Raw genomic sequence first — 18,681 nt, forward strand, 5'->3', positions numbered from 1 at the left:
CAGAGGAGGGCAGTGGCAAACACCCTCTGAAGTAACATGATGAGAAAACCCCATGATATAAGTTGGAAGTGACTTGAAGACACATAAAAACATAGTCTTCAAGAAATATTTCGCTATTTAACGTACATTACATCCCACTCTTTCTCCCCGGGATTCAGGATGACAAATAAAAAGGTCAGAAACAGTGATCTAGGTGCTGTCCTCCTATTCCTGATCAATAACAGCAGGTCATCCAAAACAAACTTAAGTATGACAACATCCACAAAACAGTGATACATTTATTGGACCAACCCAAATGCACCAAGTACATGAAGCAAGCTTTTAAATCTCCACTGGCTTCTTCCTCAGGCAAAGGGGTTAAAATCATACAGGAAGGGAATAGACTCTCTCACACACATAATATATATACGGACAATGTTAGTCACGGGCCTGCATTTTGTCAAAATGTTTTTGTTGCTCCGAGTATGAAGTATGACATATCCATGTGACCAGGCCACTCTTCCTTCTGTCTATGTGGCTCTGGAAGACTAAGCATTAAATATGATAGCCTCTTGCCAACGTTTCACACAAAAAAGTTACATATGACACTTTTTGAAATGAGTAGTAGTCTCTTCTTTTTTAAAAAATAGTGATTACCCCTAAACTAAACCCTGCTCAGAGTTTAATCCCTATACAGTGCTTGCTTAAAACTAGACCCTCTACATCCCAGCACCAGTATCCTGTATGGCTCTTGTCATAGAGGTGCTTCATTTCAACCCACTGAGCACTATTTCCATGTGAAAGAAAACAGGCCACAACAGGGTGATCAGATGTCCTCACTGAAAAGGTGGTCATGGCAACTGCAAAAAGTAGGACATTCGAGAACACTAGGGCATGACCAAATAAAATCTCAAAACACTCGTATCAATGTAAATGCATGTTTCTTAAGTCACGCGCAAAATAGAAACATTTTGAAATTCCTCTTGGACAGAAGGTTGAAATGTAGGACATGTCCTGGAAAAGGAGGGCATCTGGTCATCCTGGGCTGCATCTGGACTGCAGAATTAAAGCAGTTGGACACTGTTTTAACTTACCATGGCACAATGAGATTGAATTCTGGGATTTCTAGTTTCGCAAGATATTTAGGCTTCTCTGGTGCCACTGCAAACTACAAACCCCAGGTTTCCATAGGAGCCGTAATAAGTTAAAGCAGAGTCAAAGTGCGTAAATTCTGCAGTGTGGCAGCAGCCTGGGTCTGATTTTTCAATGGCCCCCACAAAATGCAATTTCAAGCCACATCCATGATTTTTATGGGGTAGGAACAGGGTGAACTTTCTTGGTGGCTGCTCCCAGACTTTCAAAGTTCCTAGGAAGGCCAGGATGGCCATGTCCTTGCTCACCTTCTGTCAGCAGGTGAAAAATTTTATGCCATCACTTTTATAGAAGAGTCTTTTAATGTTGTGTGGTGCTGTTTTTAAAGATTTGTATATAGTCTTTTGATGCATGTTAATGTCTAATGTTTTAACTTTATGAATCATTTAAATACTTTTTAAATCTTGTATTTCTACTATTAGATTTGTACTTTTAATGTTTTTGTATAGTTTTTCATTGGTGTTAAGTGTTAGCTGCCTTTTAGCAGGGAGAAAGGCACAATATGAATCAATAAAATATTAAGTATTCAGGAGAAGCTATAGCATTTAATACTGATCCAACTTTCCCAAGCTTTCTTCTCTATAATACCAACATTTCTGTGGGGACGCTTAAGCTGTAATGGCTTTCTCATTTCATGTATTGCTCAATACAAAACATTACTGGACCTTGAACTGTGAAAATGTCTTGCTTACAAAATAGCAAGCAGCTTTTCCCTTTCAGAAGAAAAAAACTGCTATTGAAAATACTATGCATGCCCACATGCACATGCAGCAGTGTGAGGCTAATATACCTTTGACAATGCTGGAGATAAACAGGAATTTTTACAAGCAACTTTTTGTGAGTTTTAGCATATACCAAAATCAAGGGAACACTGACCAATACAGGCCACTTCACTTCCTCCCTCTCCTTGAATATGTCAGTGTGTTCAACATTTAAAAAACAAGTGAGGCCCTCCTGTCTGATTTGCCACTTAAAAGACAAAGACAAAGCTTTGAGCAAAAGGGTATTAGGAGGCAAGAAGAAAAGCAAATCTAGCTACCAGATCTTACTGATTCAAAACACTTACTAAACTGAAAATGGAGGAAAAACAATGAAAAAGTAGAAAACAGAGGCCTGTTACAGACTGCCAAAATAAAGCTGCTTCGGGTCTCTTTGGAGGTATGCTGTTTAAATGATGCATGCATCCTAAGAATCCGGAAGCTGCACCAAAGCTGCACTCCAGTGCTTAGGAATGGAGTGTGGCTTTGGCGCGACCTCCGGACTCTTAGGACCCATGCATCATTTAAATAGCATACCTGCAAAGAGACCCGAAGCAGCTTATTTTGGCAGTCTGTAACAGGCCTAAAAGAAAAAAAAAAGCAGAATGTCTACAGGGAACACTAAATTCTGAATAAGGGGATGCTGTGGTTTGAAGTGAATGAGAAATTGCCAGCTGTTTTTTTGAAGCGTACATCCTGAATGAGAATTTCTCAGTCATTCCTCCTAATTTGTTGATCTCAGATCTGCAAGCTTGAAAATCAGTGGAAGGGGTGACCTTGGCTATTTTTAATGGGGTGCACCCCCGCATGTGCCCCACTGAAGCCTATGGGGTTTGAATATGCACGATCCTGTTTTCATGGGGGGAGTGGCGGTCCGGAACGGATCCCTGTGAAAATAGAGGGCCAACTGTATATGATGCTGGCGTAATTCCACTTAATGATGTTAGCAGGATGTGATTTCTGGTATACTATTCATTTACTGCATTTAACTCAGCTAAAATATGTAAAATATCTTTACTGTCCTTCATTCTTGCTTTAGTTCTTTGGAGTCTTCAAGTCTTTTAGCAGGATATATTTTCTTTTGATAATCTGCTTTCTTGGGTGTTCAATGACCTATGTTACATTACCTATTTATTCTGACCCATTAATGTATTCTAACTATGAATACAGTGCATAAATCACAATAGAATTTTTAACAAGTATTTTCATTTTGCTGTTTACGCAACACTTATTTGAATATGTTTAAATATTTTATTCTCCCACTGCTTTATTACAGTACATAACCTCTATAAAAGTAAAAAAATATACTGTATAAATTAATGACTGTTCAGTATCAGTCATAGAAATATTCATTGTATTCATAATTATTTCACAATGCAGACTTTAAAATTACATTACTGTTACTGAGACACTGAGATACAGTTTCCAGATTCCAAAAAATAATCTAACGCTAAATAGAGTTCAAGAAAAATTTTTAAAAAATATCCCAGTTTCTGTGCGCTTTCTTTTTTCATAATGAAAGAAAGAAAGAAAGAAAGAAAGAAAGGGAGAACAGCTCAAGGTGTTTATGCAGTAAACTAAGAAAGAAAGAGCTTGAATTCAAGGGGGGGGGAATTTCAAGGGGAAAAATATTAAGCATCAGTTTTGATTGCTGTGGATTTGTTCATAGGAGTGCTATAAGGGCATCTTTATCTACTATGTTTTGCTGCACACCATGCTGCCCCATCTGGCCCCATCTGTTTAAACACAAGTGGCATTACATCTCAGTAGATGCTCCTGACAAAAAGACTCTGTTTTCCAGGCCAGCAGGGCAAGTCTTCTTGCTTGATAGGAGTAAACTGTGGCTTTTCCCCAGCAATTCCCATTTCATGGCACATTCCTCTGGCTTACTCCTCTACATATAGAAGAGCTTTATAGAATGACCTCTCTACAGATGGTTTCAGAAGCTGCTCTTCCTGGAGTCAGATCCTAGCGCTGACTTTGTCTAGGCAACAGAGACAGCCAGCTCTCTAAAGGAAGCAGAAGAGAGGTGGGGAACAATTTTACAGAAAGAATTATCTCCTGTGGTATTAATGGATTTTGTTCAGTCCCATGACTACTATAGTATACAAACATTATTTGAATAACAGTAACAACAATATATAATAATCATCATTAGACACACACACATACACATACACAGTGGGTCTCTGGTATCTGCTGGGGTTTAGTTTCAGGATCCCCCAGAGATACCAAAATCTGTGGATGCTCAAGTCTCATTATATACAGTGGTGTAGTAAAATGGTGTCCCTTATATAAAATGGCAAAAACAAGGTTTGCATTTTGGATGTATCTATTTTTTTAAAAAAAATCTTGGATGGTTGCTACTGTCATGCAGAACTTGTGGATGCAGAGGGCTGACCGTACAGTATTTCGTTTAAATGGCACAGGAGAAATTCTGCCACACACTGCCCCCACTCATGCTGTTTTAACACCAAGAGGGTATTCCTAACAGAAAATGACTAGGGAATAAAAATCAGTCAGGGATTGCAGCAGTCCAAGGTCTCCTTGGGGGCCAATGCAGCTTCCAACCACTGAATGTTGCCCACCCCTGCTCTATGCTGTTTAACATCTTTCTGACGTTACTGGTCAATATCATCAACAGTTTTGGAGTTTGTTACTTTATTGCATTGTGAACACCTCTGAAGCCACTAAACCCGACATGATCTGAGAGCAATGAATGCAATGCCAGAGACTTGATACTTACCCCACTTGGTCAAAATGTCCTTTGGCGTTTACTGGAGTCTTCTATGGGCAAATCTGCCAATTTCACCTTCAACTTCACACCATTCACAGTCTTCCCATGTAACACAGCTATAGCATCACTAGCACTTGCTCTCTCTGCAAACATAGCATAAGCTATGTTTTCTCCAGGAATGAGGTAAACATTTATAAAATTTCCAAACCGACTGAAACGAAACAACAACACAGACACAATCAGGGTGGATAAAAATCAATGATATTTTAAAAAATAGATTTTTAAAATTTAAATTGGATTTTAAATTAAATGTTTATCTAAAGAATTTTCTATTTAAGATACATTATGGTCCAAAAGTTAATTAAAAACTAATCCTAATTTCATGATGATTAAGTAGCGTGAGCATGTATATTCATGCAATGTTTTAATATTTTGGGTAAATGACTTCCATTAATCCATGATTCACAATGTCATGCTCTTCCAGCGCTTTCTGTTAAGATTATTGGGCAATTTTTCTGTCTAGAGGATATTACAACAGATGCTTTGTTTTACAGTTCTCAAAACTGCAGAGATCACAATCCCATTGTTCTTTTGCAAATCTATGTACACAGAATCCGTCCCTTACCACTTTCAAAACATTCAATGAACAGATTGTTGGGAGGCTGGGAATGGAACAGATCTGCAGAAGAAACCACAGGGGACAGTCTGTTCATGTGTCGACTGGGTTGACAGTCTTAAAGTTTTTTTGTTTTGTTTATCCATATCACTTAACAAACACAATACATAAGCTATAATGTTTAAATTAAACCATTTAAATGGTTACATTATTAAGCTAATGATAATTTTTCTCCTTCCAGTCAAGTACAACACAAAAGTTGTCCAAATAGGTATAATTAAGCCATTAAACTGGAGATAATTATGAAATTATTGTGGAGGGAACTATCTATGATGTGTTTCTAATAGTATGTATAACCAAACCAGGTTTTTGTTATGTAGCTGTAAAACACATCTAAAAAGTTGTTATTCAAAAAATGAAACCTTCATTTAGTTGTAAATATTGAGATTATACCAGGAACAATGAATCTTTGGTAACTCTGAGTTGTGTAAAATATGTATTAAGCTAATAGCGAGGAACAGTGCGTTTTTGGGGGGGAAGGAAGGGTGAGTAGTGATTTAAATCAAATTGAATTAAATCAAATCTACCTTGGAAGTAATATACAGTTAGGTATTAAACAGGAGGATATGTTATCTTTATTTTGTAACATCACTTGCAAACATCACAGATTCACGTCTGTGAATGCCCAATATGTGTTCCATGCATTTGATGAAGGAAAATCTGCTCACAGAACCTATGCTGCAGTAAATTAATCCTTTGAGATATTCATCAGACGGTCTACAAAGCTCTTGGAAAATGGCTGTTAATAATGGCTGTAAATTTGTGCTAAGTCAGGCATCAGCAACCTACGGCCCGCGGGCCGGATACGGCCCGCGGAGGCCTAGGGACCGGCCCCAGCCCAGTCCTGCCGCTGATTGCCGCCGGTGAAAGGCAGCCTCCTCCCTCCTTCCCGGGCTCTGTGAAGGCCCAAGCCTCCACAGAGGCCGGGAAAGGGCGCAGGGGCCACCCGCGATCGTGGGCGCTCTGCTCCCTCCTTCCCGGCCTCTCTGAAGGCTCAAGCCTCCACAGAGGCCGGGAAAGGGCGCGGGGGCCACCCGCGATCATGGGCGCTCTGCTCCCTCCTTCCCGGCCTCTGTGAAGGCCCAAGCCTCCACAGAGGCCAGGAAAGGGCAAGGGGGCCGCCCGCAATCGCGGCAATCGCCGCGATCACGGGCAACCTCCTCCCTCCTTCCCGGCCTCTATGGAGGCCCAAGTTGCAGGCAGGGAAGGGAGGGTGGGGGTCGTCCTCCTCCTTCCCGTCCTTCCCTACCCGCGGCTGCCAGACAGCCGCGAGGAGGGAAGGACGGGGGCAGGGGAAGTGGAGGAGGAAGAGGAGGGAGGAATGAAAGGAGGAGGGAGGAAGGAAGGAGCAGGAGGAGGAAGAAGAGTAGCAGGAGGAGGAGGAGGATTTCCATTCCATTTGTACAGGTCTGCTCTGTTTTAACAATGATAATGTTGTTGATGATGATATCAGTCAGTTTCTGAGACATGCAGTCACTCTCTCTGTAGGTGAGACAGTGTGACTTTCCAAAGTGCATTTCTATGTATTTTCGGTGCTTTTAATGCTAAAAGGTCTGTTTTAACAATGATAGTGATGATGATGATGATGATGATGATATCAGCCAGCTTCTGAGGCCCAAATGTCCTCCATTTTGATCATGGCTAAGAAACATGCATTTATATTAACATTTTTAAAAAAAAAACATCAATTTTTTTTTGCATGTCCTTCATTTTTTTAAAAACGTGTCCTACATTTGAAAATGTTGTCCTATATTATTTATTTATTGGCTTCGGCCCCCCAGTTGTCTGAGCGACAGCAACCCGGTCCCCGGCTCAAAAAGGTTGCCTACCCCTGTGCTAAGTCAAGAAATGCCTCACTCTGAATGACAGCTGCAAAGAATACCCCATATAATGAGTTCTTCTATGTTTCAAGACACTGAATGAAAAGGATGTCTGAAGTCTGTTACTACTGTCATAATTACTGTTAGTACTGTTCAAGCGGGGTTCAGGAACGGAAGAGGCACTAAGGACCACTTTGCAAAGATAAGATGGCTAGTGGAGAGCACCAGGGAATTTCAAAAGAAAATCAGCATGTGCTTTATAAATTCTAGAAAAGCCTTTCATGCATAGATCATGAAAGGCTATGGAATGCCCTTAGAGACATGGGAGGGCCAACACATTTGATAGCCATGAGGAGGAATCTGTATTCAGGACGAGAGGTTACTGTCAGAACAGAACATGGAGAAACAGAATGGTTCCCAAAGGGGTCAGACAAGGCTACATCCTTTCACCCTATCTGTTCAACTTGAATGCAGAACATATTATAAAAAAAGCAGGCTGAGACACAGAAGTGGGAAGATTGAAAATAGGAGAAAGGAATAGCAACCATCTCAGATATGCAGATGACACCATAGTACTAGTAGAAAACCTCCCAGACCTGGAACACCTACTAAGGAAGATCAAAGAAGAGAGTGCAAAAGCAGGCTTAATGTTAAACCTGAAGAAAAACAATGACCACTGAGGAGCTGAGTTCAACCAAGACAATGGAGAAATAGAAATAGTAAAAGAATTTCCGTACCTGGGATCAAACATTGATAGAAATGGGGACTGCAGTCAGGAAATCAGAAGAAGATTAAGAATTGGGAGAGTAGCCGTGAAAGAACTAGAAAAGATTCTAAAATGCAAATATATACAACTGAGTACAAAAGTTAGGATTATACAAGCCATTGTATTCCCTATTACCATGTATGGATGTGAGAGCTGGACAGTTAAGAAAGAAGATAGGAAGAAAATCCATTTGAGATGTGGTGCTGCAGAAGAGTGCTAAGGACCCTATGGACGGCCAAAAGGACAAACAAATGTGTCCTAGAGCAAATCAAGCCGGAAACCTCTCTGGAAGCCAAGATGACCAAACTGAGGCTGTCATACTTCAGACACATCATGAGAAGGAAGGACTCAATGGAAAAGACAATAATGGTGGGAAAGGTGGAAGGAAGTAGGAAGAGAGGTAGGCCACATGTCAGATGAATGAACTCTATTAAGAAGGTCATGAGTTTTATGGGGTTGCAGGAATTAAGCAGAGCAGTGGAGGACAAGGGGGTCTTGGAGATGTCTCATCCATAGGGTCACCATGAGTCGAGATTGACTCGAGGGAAGTTAACAGCAACAACGGTCATAAAAATGCTTAAATCCATGACAGCAAGTGTCCACCAGCATCTGTTTCTCTCCTTCTTGATACATGAACTATTAAAGTGCTAGGCCTTAGACAACTATTTGATACTCAAGATTCAATCACAAAACACTTAACAATTTATATATATATATATATATATAAAAAGCTCAACAGGTTTTACCATAATACATTATCCAAGATGTCTTGAGGTAAAGGATGAGGACTGAACATAATGAAAAGCCTTTCTCGCACATAAGAGTCAAGGGGAGCTTTCCTTTTGCTTGAAGGTAGCCCAGCATCTGTTTGGAGGTAAGGTGAAGAACTCTGGGTCTCCTGGGAGGGGGGGAAGGGAATCACAATCAAAATGAAAATCACAATTTTCATTTTAAATCCTGTGTGTTACACATGATGAACAGCAGCCTCATACACTATCATTCTGGTAGGAACTACGGATGTCATGTGGAGAAGGGAGCAGGAAAATCTGTCCCTGTCAACCTTGTGGTAAAAGCCTGAATCTGGAACCAGCTAAGTAAAATTTAGAATGAAGACCAATGGGGCAAAACAGATAGCGCCTTTGTGATGGCTTCTTGGCAGCTTGGGGGTGTGTCATTTAGATGACGCACACTCCCAAACCAGCCAAAAGCTACGCGCCAGACCACAAGGCAAGTAGCTCTGGTGGCATGTTGTTTATATGTTGCATGTTGTAAAGCTGTGGCAGCAGCAGAAAAGCTGGATCAGGGCCGTGGCATGTAGTTGCCGCAGCCCCAATCCAGCGATCAAAGGGCTGAACTCTGTTTCAGCCCTAAGCTTACAGAGTTTGGACCACTGTACATTCAGGACTCAGCCAAGATGGTTCTGATACCAATCTAAGATGAAAACATAACCATCTACAGGTAAACAGATGCTATATGTAATCTTTAATTATTCAAACTACTCTGATTGCAAGTCAGGCTGAGTTAAATCAATAATGGGCGAATCAAGGGCCAACATGCAACAATGCTTCTCCATACAAAATAAACCAAACATGAAAAACGTAAACTTTTTTATGGGAAAGGAATTCAGCTGAAACAATCCATAAAGTTACCATAAAATAAAACCACTTTTTAAAAAATCCTGTGATTAAGGAATACATGTGTAGAAAGAGATTATGTATTTTTTGGAATTTACAACTGTTTTCAAAGGGAAACATCAAAGCTACTTACAGAGGACTCCAGAAGTTGAAATGATGAAGGTTTCCGTTTTGCTGTCCGTCTGAGAAGGCTGAAAGTAGATTGGAATCTTTTTACAACAAGGGTAGAATTCTAACATAATTCAGCTGAATGTAGAGAGAATATTCATGGTGAATATTCAATGACAATTATAGGTCAAATGCAGCCAAAATCAATGTCAACAGGACTGTCAAGCAATTACTCAAGTCTCCCATTCAGAAATCAATTTAACTTTAGAAATACTTAACTTTGGCTACATTGTCACCTATGCTTACTGTCCTTAACATACTGTGTACTTACTCAGTTTTGCCTGTTCCTCCTTCAATGAATGTAACAAGTAGCCAGCTCCCAAAAGGGTATTCAAAACCATTCAGTTTATGTTTGGCATAGATAGCTGATGCAGCATTATTATACTGAACCACCGCATATGCTAAAAATAAACAACAGTATATCTGTAAGTGCAGTAACATTTAAGCTCTACAAGGAAACAAAACCCTTGACAAAAGTCGAGGAGCAATTCCAATTATGTTATTTTCTAAATTACTAATTCAGTTCCCTCTGGCAAAAGAAATGCTCAGACATAGTGACACATCAATTCTTTTGAATTAAACAAAAGTAGCTATGGCCCAGTACAGACCGGCTCCAAAGGACGCCCTCGTCACGTGCGAGGGGTGCCCCATCCACACGCCCCTTGCACATGATGAGGACATCAAAATGGCAGTGTGCTGTACACACGAGCGCCGCCACTGTTACTCAAGCACCACGTGGTATCTGCACGGCACCGCATGGCACTTGCATAACGAATGAACCAGTAGCGCACTGTGGCACACTCATTATGCCACCTCTGAGGAGTAGAAAGAACCCACTTTTTGTGGGTTCTTTTTCCTCTGGTGGGAAGCCTCGCCATTTGGCGGCTGAGGCTTCCCTCAGGCAGAAAACCAGGCGCCAGCAGGCCGCACTTTTTGGGCAGTCTGTACCCCGCCTATTTTAGAAATCATCTGAAGGATGGGGTGTATATCCTTTAAATAAGTATTAAACAAAAACTGATGCTGCTTACTGCTATTTCTAATACCTGATGTGTGAAAACACATAATCAATTTTTGTTTCATGCTGCTTAAATGTACTTATGTGATATCATGTGATGTTACACCACTCAAGAAATGTTACACTGGCACAGATATTTAGGATTAAGGTATACAAAGATCATCCTGTTGGACTGCACAACGTATCAACCATAGTTAGCTGATCTGGAGCATAACATAGGCTTCCAGAGTCCCTCTGCCCTTTTGTTTCCAAGTTTAATCATAGTTTACTGTTGTATCTATATTGCTATTAAGCAAGAATCTGGAAATGCTGATTGAGCGAAAACATAAGCCTGTATCAGAGATGGGGGGGGGGGGCTGGTAGCCAGTAGGGAAACACCCAAGACTTCCCCCACATTTGGAGGTAATTTTACAACTCCCTCAACCTGGCTTTTTAAAGTACAAGAGCAGCCTTTTAAAAAACAAAACAAAACAGGAAGTAAACCATTAGGGCTGAAGGGCGGGATATAAATACCTAAATAAATAAATCAGAAGTGACTCCCTGGTTTTAAAATCTTTCTTCTCAACCTAAAATGGCCTAAGGGGGAGGAACATGATCCATCACTCTTCCAAGGGTTCAGGGAGCATTTTGAGTATTATTTTAAAGTTTTAAAAATGGGCAGAGCGCTTGGCAGGGTAGTATATGGCTCTGGACTCATGCAGCCCTTAGACCTCAGGCAGCTCCACATCCTTAGTTTACATCCAAATATTAGTCAAAACTAAGAACAGATCAAATGAGTCAATGGAATGTATGTATGTGCTGACTGTACCATGTTGCCACTAAAATGAATATGTATAATGTAGTTGTAACTAATTATTCAATTTAGGACCTTACTAGAACCAGTGCATACATTAAAAGTAAAATATGAGCTAGCAGAGGATGAAAAAGAAAGGGAATTCAAAATGGGGTAGAAAAGAACATGCAAAGACATAGTTTTATTTAAGCTCTCAACCTCTGTTAAAAGACTGTGGCACTTTGTTCATAGAGTATTTCAGTTTAATCACAAGCAGAAGCTAAGAACAAAGTGAAGTGTTAGCTTCCAAAATCTAGGCCCTTTGCACAAAAGTCAACACAGATTGATCAAATTTATCTAAAATTAAAATGGACAAAATTCTGAGATTATTTTATTTGTCCCCCTATGACTATATACACAGTTGGTCATGAATATCAGAAAACTATATTGCACTGTAGTTCCAACTGAAGACCTGCATTTCTATAAAAAGCAGAGTGCATCTACACTGTAGAAATAATGCAGTTTGACACCACTTTAACTGCTATAGCTCCATCCTACAGCATCTTTGGATCTGTAGGTTTGTGAGGCATCAGCACTCTTTAGCAGACAAGGCAAAATACTTTGTAAAACTAGAAACCCTAGGATTCCATAGGACGGACTTAATGTGATGCCATACTATACTGCATTATATACACAGTGTAGATACACCGCCATCTGCTCTCTGCAGTTGATTCACCACTTCATAGCAAGCCAATTTAAAATGTAGAAACTGAGAAGTAAGTCAAAGCATATGCTGATACTATAATGAGATTCAGCCACATTTACTGTGGAGTATATACATTCCTATACAAAAATTGCTTCAACATATAAATTAGGGCTGCACTATCACATGTGAAATAGGCAGGATGTATATACAGTGGTACCCCGGGATACGAATTGATCGCGTTACGAAATTTCCGGGGTACGAAAAAGTTAGCTTGGAAAAAACTGTTCCGGGTAACAAAAGATTTTTCGGGTTACGAAATTTTTTTCGGTGTGTTTCGGCGCTTTTTGGCACGAAATTTAAAAGCGAAGCGCGGCTAGCGTCTTTCCAGCGCTAGCGGAAAGCCTTTTTTCGGGTTGCGAAATCTTTCGGGTTACGAACGGCGCCGCGGAACGAATTAAATTCGTAACCCGGGGTACCACTGTATATCTACCATGGGACCTCACTATCTTTGAGTTTTCCCGCTACATGTACACACCAAAACTGAAATGAACTGCTTTCCAAATACAAAAAACCCTTTATTTTAGTGAAACAGCTGATAGTCTGGCACACCTAACATCTTTCTACTGATTGACTCCATTTCTTTACAGTGCTATATATACTACTAAGGCTCCACATTTCTCTTAGAAAAAACTCTGCAGACACCGAATTTTACTTTTTATTTTACATTACCATGATTACTGTAAAGACCCTGAGACACTTCACAAGATTCCAAGCCTGGGATAAGATTACAGAGGTTGAATAGCTGCTGTCGTGAAAATGGGAATTCTGATACTACCAGCAAGCGCCTGGAAACAGATTCTGGGCTTTTTGTGTCCCTCCTCTCAACAGATGCAAGGTTTGGTGGTTGTGCTAAAGGAAGAATAGTACAGTGACAGAATTGAGCATTAAAGAACAAATGGGTTTACACATTTTATTCAGAACACCAACACACAATTTATTTTCAGATTTATAATCATTGCAACAGTGACATGGTCTCTGCTCTATTATTTTTCTTTGCACTCAGGTTATACTGCTCACCTGAAGCAAGCAAGTTCCTCTCCCTTATTTTATGGTAGCTTGTTTCCTCTCCCATAACAATGCATTCAGAGGATTTTGTGGATTTATCTGAGAAATAAAGGTCAAAATCAGGATTTGATGTGATACTTCATATTCATATTCCTCGGCCTTAGTGTGCATCTCTAGTATCTGAACTACCTTAAAGCCACTTTACATGGATGCAAGGGAGTCCCAGATTTTAATGAAAATGACTTCTTTCAATACATGCTGTAAAGTCACATCTTATATGTACATGTTTACCTTTAAAATGTCCAGCTTTACCTGAGGTATATATGCTACTCTGTTCTGTTCTGTAGCATTGTGCTTCCTGTTCTGTGTTATTCACGTAGGAGTATTGCAAACTTGATTCATTTTGCTTGGTCACAGACTCGGGCAAAGGGGTTCTATAATCCATGCTACCCTTACTGTATTCATGTTCATGGTATTCAGGAAGCTTGTTTACTAGGTCAGGCCCAGTGGTGCTGTACCCTGAAACTAACAGACAATTGGACCAGCGTTAAAAACATGTTACCACATTACAATTCAATTTTGTGGATTAGTGTATATACTCATGTATAAGTCTAGAAATTTTAGGCAAAAAATTGACCCCAAAAAATGGAGTTGATGTACCCACGGGCCAAAGTAAGTACTGTACATTAACTCTTATTTGAAAAAGAAGTATCTGCTGCTGAAAGGCAGGAGTGTAATCTGTCCTGGAAGCACTGACTCCCCTCTATTCTCTCATCCTTCCAGCTTTTAGTATGAGCACAAATAGTTGTGCCTGCTGGAATTTTTAAAGTTCTTTGGCACTGTTTTATTTTACTTCATCCTTTAGATCCTTTGTTACATGCCCCTAGGTTTTACCCTCAACTTATCCATGGGCCATATCAAAATCTTAATAAAACATACCCAAAGAAGAAAGGCTGCTTCTTTGTACTTCACTGCTCTCTTTTTTCTCTTCATAAATTTCAGGGAGAGTAGTTTCACCATCAGCCCAAACAGCTTTGAACCCTGAAGTCAAAAAAAATCATTCAAGATGTTATAATGTGCTTCATATCTTTGGCTTGATCTCTTTCTTGTAGACTAATGTGCACCACATATTTTTCTTTACAATTTCTTAAAAATGTGGTGCTTGAAAATGACTTCTTGATGAAAATGACAAAACTCACAAGTCACCCTGAAAATTCACCATAGCAAATTTTGAATCTGAATTGTTGCATTCTCTGTCAACAATTAATAAGCAATTACAGTGCGCCCTTACCTTACATGAGGGATCAGTTCTGGACCCCTCCGCGTAAGGCAAACAGTGTGTATGCTCAATCCCCATTGAAAATAATGGGTCTTGTATAAGACGCATGGCGTGCGCACCATTACAACCCCATCGCACAGCTATCAGCGGGTACACTGTACATTTCTCTTTGAAAACGAAATCTAAAATTGATATACAATTTTAAAATCCCATTTTGTATCAATGCTTCTATAACCCCAGTACAAGAGTTCCACTTATGTATAGCAGCCTAGGCAGAAATGAAACCGAGTAGAAAATTCCCACTTGACAGTCCTCGTTAGGAAATAAATACATATTAATTGATTAACTAATTGGTGATCAACTTTTAAAATTTTAGGGAGTAAGTGATGGGGCTAAGACTAAAAACAAACTTTTTAGTATATTTATTCAGGTTCTGATATGATAGTGTAGAAGGACATACATGTATTTTAAGTGCTTGCCAAGTCACCACAGGCAACTATGAAATCAATGTAAGTGAGTGCATGGAATTCCACCAATGTGGATCACTGGGCTGAATTTGACCAAGAAAGAAGAACAGCCCCCCATTACGTAGCCAGTACAGAAATTACGCTAGATGGGAAGAGGGAGGAATCACTCTACTCCACAGGAGGCAAACCCCTGTTCAGAATACTAACTTAGGCCCAAAACACACTACAAAAATAATCCAGTTTGAGACTGCTTTAACTGCCCTGGTTCAGTGTTAGGGAATCCTGGGAATAGGAGCAAAGGAGTGATCAAAGACTCTGTCATCCTCCATTAGGTTCTCATATGAGTCAAAAGGACTTGAGGGTTTTGTTTAATTAAAATGCTGATTTGTAACATGGGGAAAGGGGCTAATTTCCAAGGTTGGTGTTATAGGGCTTGAAATCAATCTGATCCTATATACAAATTCCACTTAATTAAGAATGTTAGTAGAATTGGATATAGCTGTAGAAAAGCCATTTTTAAGGGAAACAGTAATGTATCTCACTTTTGTCACATTCTTCTATTGCCAAGGCTGCTTGCGATGCCTTTAAAAACCTTATGTATGCAACCTCTTCATTTTCCTTCTGTAGGATCATGCATACATCAATAGTTCCATAGATCTGTAAATTTCAAACAAAAGATCATAGCATATTACAACAGTTAAAAGAGAGATGCAAAAGAAAAAAAAGAGATGTTATTCATTTAACATTACAGTATTTGGATGAGGTATAAAGATGCTATTGAGATGCTGAAATCTCAACTAGTACCTTAAAAGTATCCGTCAGGTGCTTCTCTGTAAAGGAGTCTGGAACATGGACATGTATTAGAGTCAGCTGTCGAATTCCAATGTTTTTGGTGCCTCCCGTAGTTTGCCTTTGTGCGATACACACCTGAATTGAACACAATGGTCATGAAATGAGCTAAAAAGGATGTAATCTCAATTAAACTCTATGGCAAAGTTCAGTTATCTGGAGACACTGGGGTCAACTTACTGAAGACTAAGCAAAACAGTGAAACTTATTAACAAACAAGCTTTACTAGAATTTCACCATGAATGGCATTCCCTACTGTCCAATAACACACTTCAAATATGGCTGCGAAGAGGATGAAAGGAAATGAGATACTTATTTAGCATATCAAATTTAAACTGGCTGCTTTTAATTATTCTGTTTCCTAAATGTAAATTCAGCATGGCGTTAACCCTTTTAAAGTGAAACGAAAATATGCAAGCATGCAAGTTAAACCGCTCAGCTTTCATCGGCAGAATAACAAAAGTGTGGACCAGAGTATCATTTTAAATCTGTCTTCCTGAAGAATAAAGGCTTAGTGCTCCAAAAAACAGCACACATACAGTTTGTGATTTAAAAACAAATAACAACAACTTCTTAACTGGTGTTAATGTAGCAGGAAGAGACTGTTAGGCTGAGAGGAGACAGCTGAGACTGTTTAGAATCTTGAGAGAGAGTCTGTTAAACAGCCTCCAAGACTGAGCGACACAGAATGAGATAGATAGAGGGAAGTCCCTGTCTATCTAAGGAGGGAAAGCAGAATGCAATACATACATTTTCTGTTTCCTAAATATAAACTCAGCTTGCTCACACACATTAAAATCTGTGTTGGGAATTAGAAGAAAAGTCAACTACAGCTTGGTGTAATACTAAATCCAGGTGAATGCTACTTAGGGGAGAGAGGAAGCAGATTCTGAGGACATATCGGGTGCTCCGAGTCATCTTCAATTCAAGCAAGAACTATAAAGCAACCCACACTCGTTCTGCAGAAACAATGCAACTTGGCACTGACTACCATGGCGGGTGTGTAGTCTGTGGTGGCACCAGAGGCCTCTGAGAGAGAAGGCTCAGTATCTCACAAAACTACAGATCCCAGAACTCCACAACACTGAGCCACGGCAGTTAAAGCAGCGTCAAGATGCATAAACCCTGCAGTGCGGAGGCAGCTTCAGCCGTCTTCCCAATGCCTCTTTATCATGCTTAAACAGAGCCAGAATTTGAACACCCCTGGCCATCTACATTGTGGATTAGGTTCTAAAGACGTGGATTGTGTGATCGCTTGAGTCCCAGACTGGGACCCAAAGCAGATGGAGCCGAGTTGTTCACAACGACAACAACAACAACCCTGTTGAGGGAGACTGTGTTACAGAGGCAGAAAGCAAAGGGAGATGGACCAATGCACTTTACAGCAGAAAGGCAACACTGTGGGGCACTGAGGCACCTTTTCGATGCCAGTTGTAGGTGGGCTAAACGCGAGCAAAGCCACCCAGAAGAGGACTGGTATTGCATGCATTGATACAGACTGTGCCATGTACGGAGACCGCCCCCGCCCCCGCCCCCGCCTGACCTTCATGGGCCTGGGGGCCTCCGGGGAGAAGCGCCTGCCCTCCAGCTCCTCGGCCGCCCTGCAGGCCTGCGAGGCCAAGGCGTACTTGACGTAGGCGGCCACCGAGGGCTTCCCCCCCGCAGGGCCGGTCCCGCATCACCCACACGTCCGCCACCTCCCCGAAGGGGGCGAAGCGCTGCCGGATCTCCTCCGGGGAGGCCGCCGTGCCCAGAGAGGCCAACAGACGGCTGTAGCGGGGATGATCCGACCGGGGATCTCGCTCCTCCGCCGGCGCAGCAGCCGCCTTCAGAGCCTGGACAGGAAGCGCCGCCATCTTGTGGCACCGCAACGGATCCACCGCCAGCAGCAGCGATAGAAGCTTCAACTTCCTTTCAGAATCCCACGGCGGAAGCGCCGCCTCCCGCTCTAGGAGTCCGAACCGGAAATGCCGATGCTCCTTCCCTGAAGCGGCGGGGCAGCCTCTCTCGCCCACAGCGCCCCCTGGCTGGCAGGCCTCGCAGCACAGTTGGCGCTTGCTTAACTTTAAACAACAACAACAACAATAGAGAAAATGAGCCCAAAAGAGGAGGGCGCAAGAAATGTCCCTGTGCCTTGAGCAAGTTTCTTCAGAGGGGTTTTTGCCCTTGCCATCCTCTGGGGCTGAGAGAGTGTGACTTGCCCAAGGTTGTCACCCAGTGGGCCAGGTTTCGAACCCTGGTCTCCACAGAGTCGCCGTAGGCAAGGAGGCCAGATACACCTTCACAACAAATGAGGCCAAGGCACCACAAAATGGAGGGCCTTCCAGGAAAAAATAAAATACAAATGTAGGGCATCATGACCAAAGAAAAGCTAAAAACAACAACAACACTCATTTAAGTGTAAACTCATGCTTCTGAGTCATGCTCCAAATGGAAGACATTGTGAACTTCCTCTTGGACAGAAGGTCAAAATGGAGGGCATGTCCTGGAAAAGGAGGACTGCAGTTGTCCCTGGTCCTAGGCCAAGGCCCCAACCAGGCCACACTGGTTCTAATCCATCAACAAGGCTCTCAGGAGGAGTTCAGGTCACTGGCTGGAGATGGAAGTAGCCCCTTCGCCCAGGGGCCCTGCTCGCCTTCCTCCTCCAGTGGACCAGAAAGTGTCTCCAGAGCTGATGGAGGAACAGTCCAAAAGCACACTGCTGGGCATTTGTACACACACACACACACCCCACACACTGTCCAGTTGACAAGGGGCTGCATCAATAGAACCATGCCTTATGAGAAACGACTTAGGGAGCTGGGGATGTTTAGCCTGGAGGAGAGGTTAAGAGGTGAT

At 41.4% G+C, this 18,681-nt stretch overlaps 1 protein-coding gene across 1 annotated transcript; it reads right to left on the bottom strand.

The window, feature by feature from the left end:
• Positions 1–3,226: 3,226 nt before the first annotated feature.
• Positions 3,227–17,795, bottom strand: LOC121932319 (RNA-binding protein 45-like). Its single transcript, XM_042470942.1, is given in 13 exon segments — positions 3,227–3,898; positions 4,636–4,837; positions 8,635–8,786; positions 9,656–9,713; positions 9,962–10,091; positions 12,913–13,092; positions 13,261–13,347; positions 13,561–13,773; positions 14,188–14,289; positions 15,537–15,651; positions 15,799–15,921; positions 17,387–17,485; positions 17,487–17,795. Coding segments are annotated over 12 exon segments (1,665 nt in total). The 5' UTR covers positions 17,700–17,795; the 3' UTR covers positions 3,227–3,898; positions 4,636–4,644.
• Positions 17,796–18,681: the final 886 nt, after the last annotated feature.

This window comes from Sceloporus undulatus, chromosome 1 (assembly GCF_019175285.1).
Source record: "Sceloporus undulatus isolate JIND9_A2432 ecotype Alabama chromosome 1, SceUnd_v1.1, whole genome shotgun sequence".
Classification (NCBI taxonomy): domain Eukaryota; kingdom Metazoa; phylum Chordata; class Lepidosauria; order Squamata; family Phrynosomatidae; genus Sceloporus; species Sceloporus undulatus.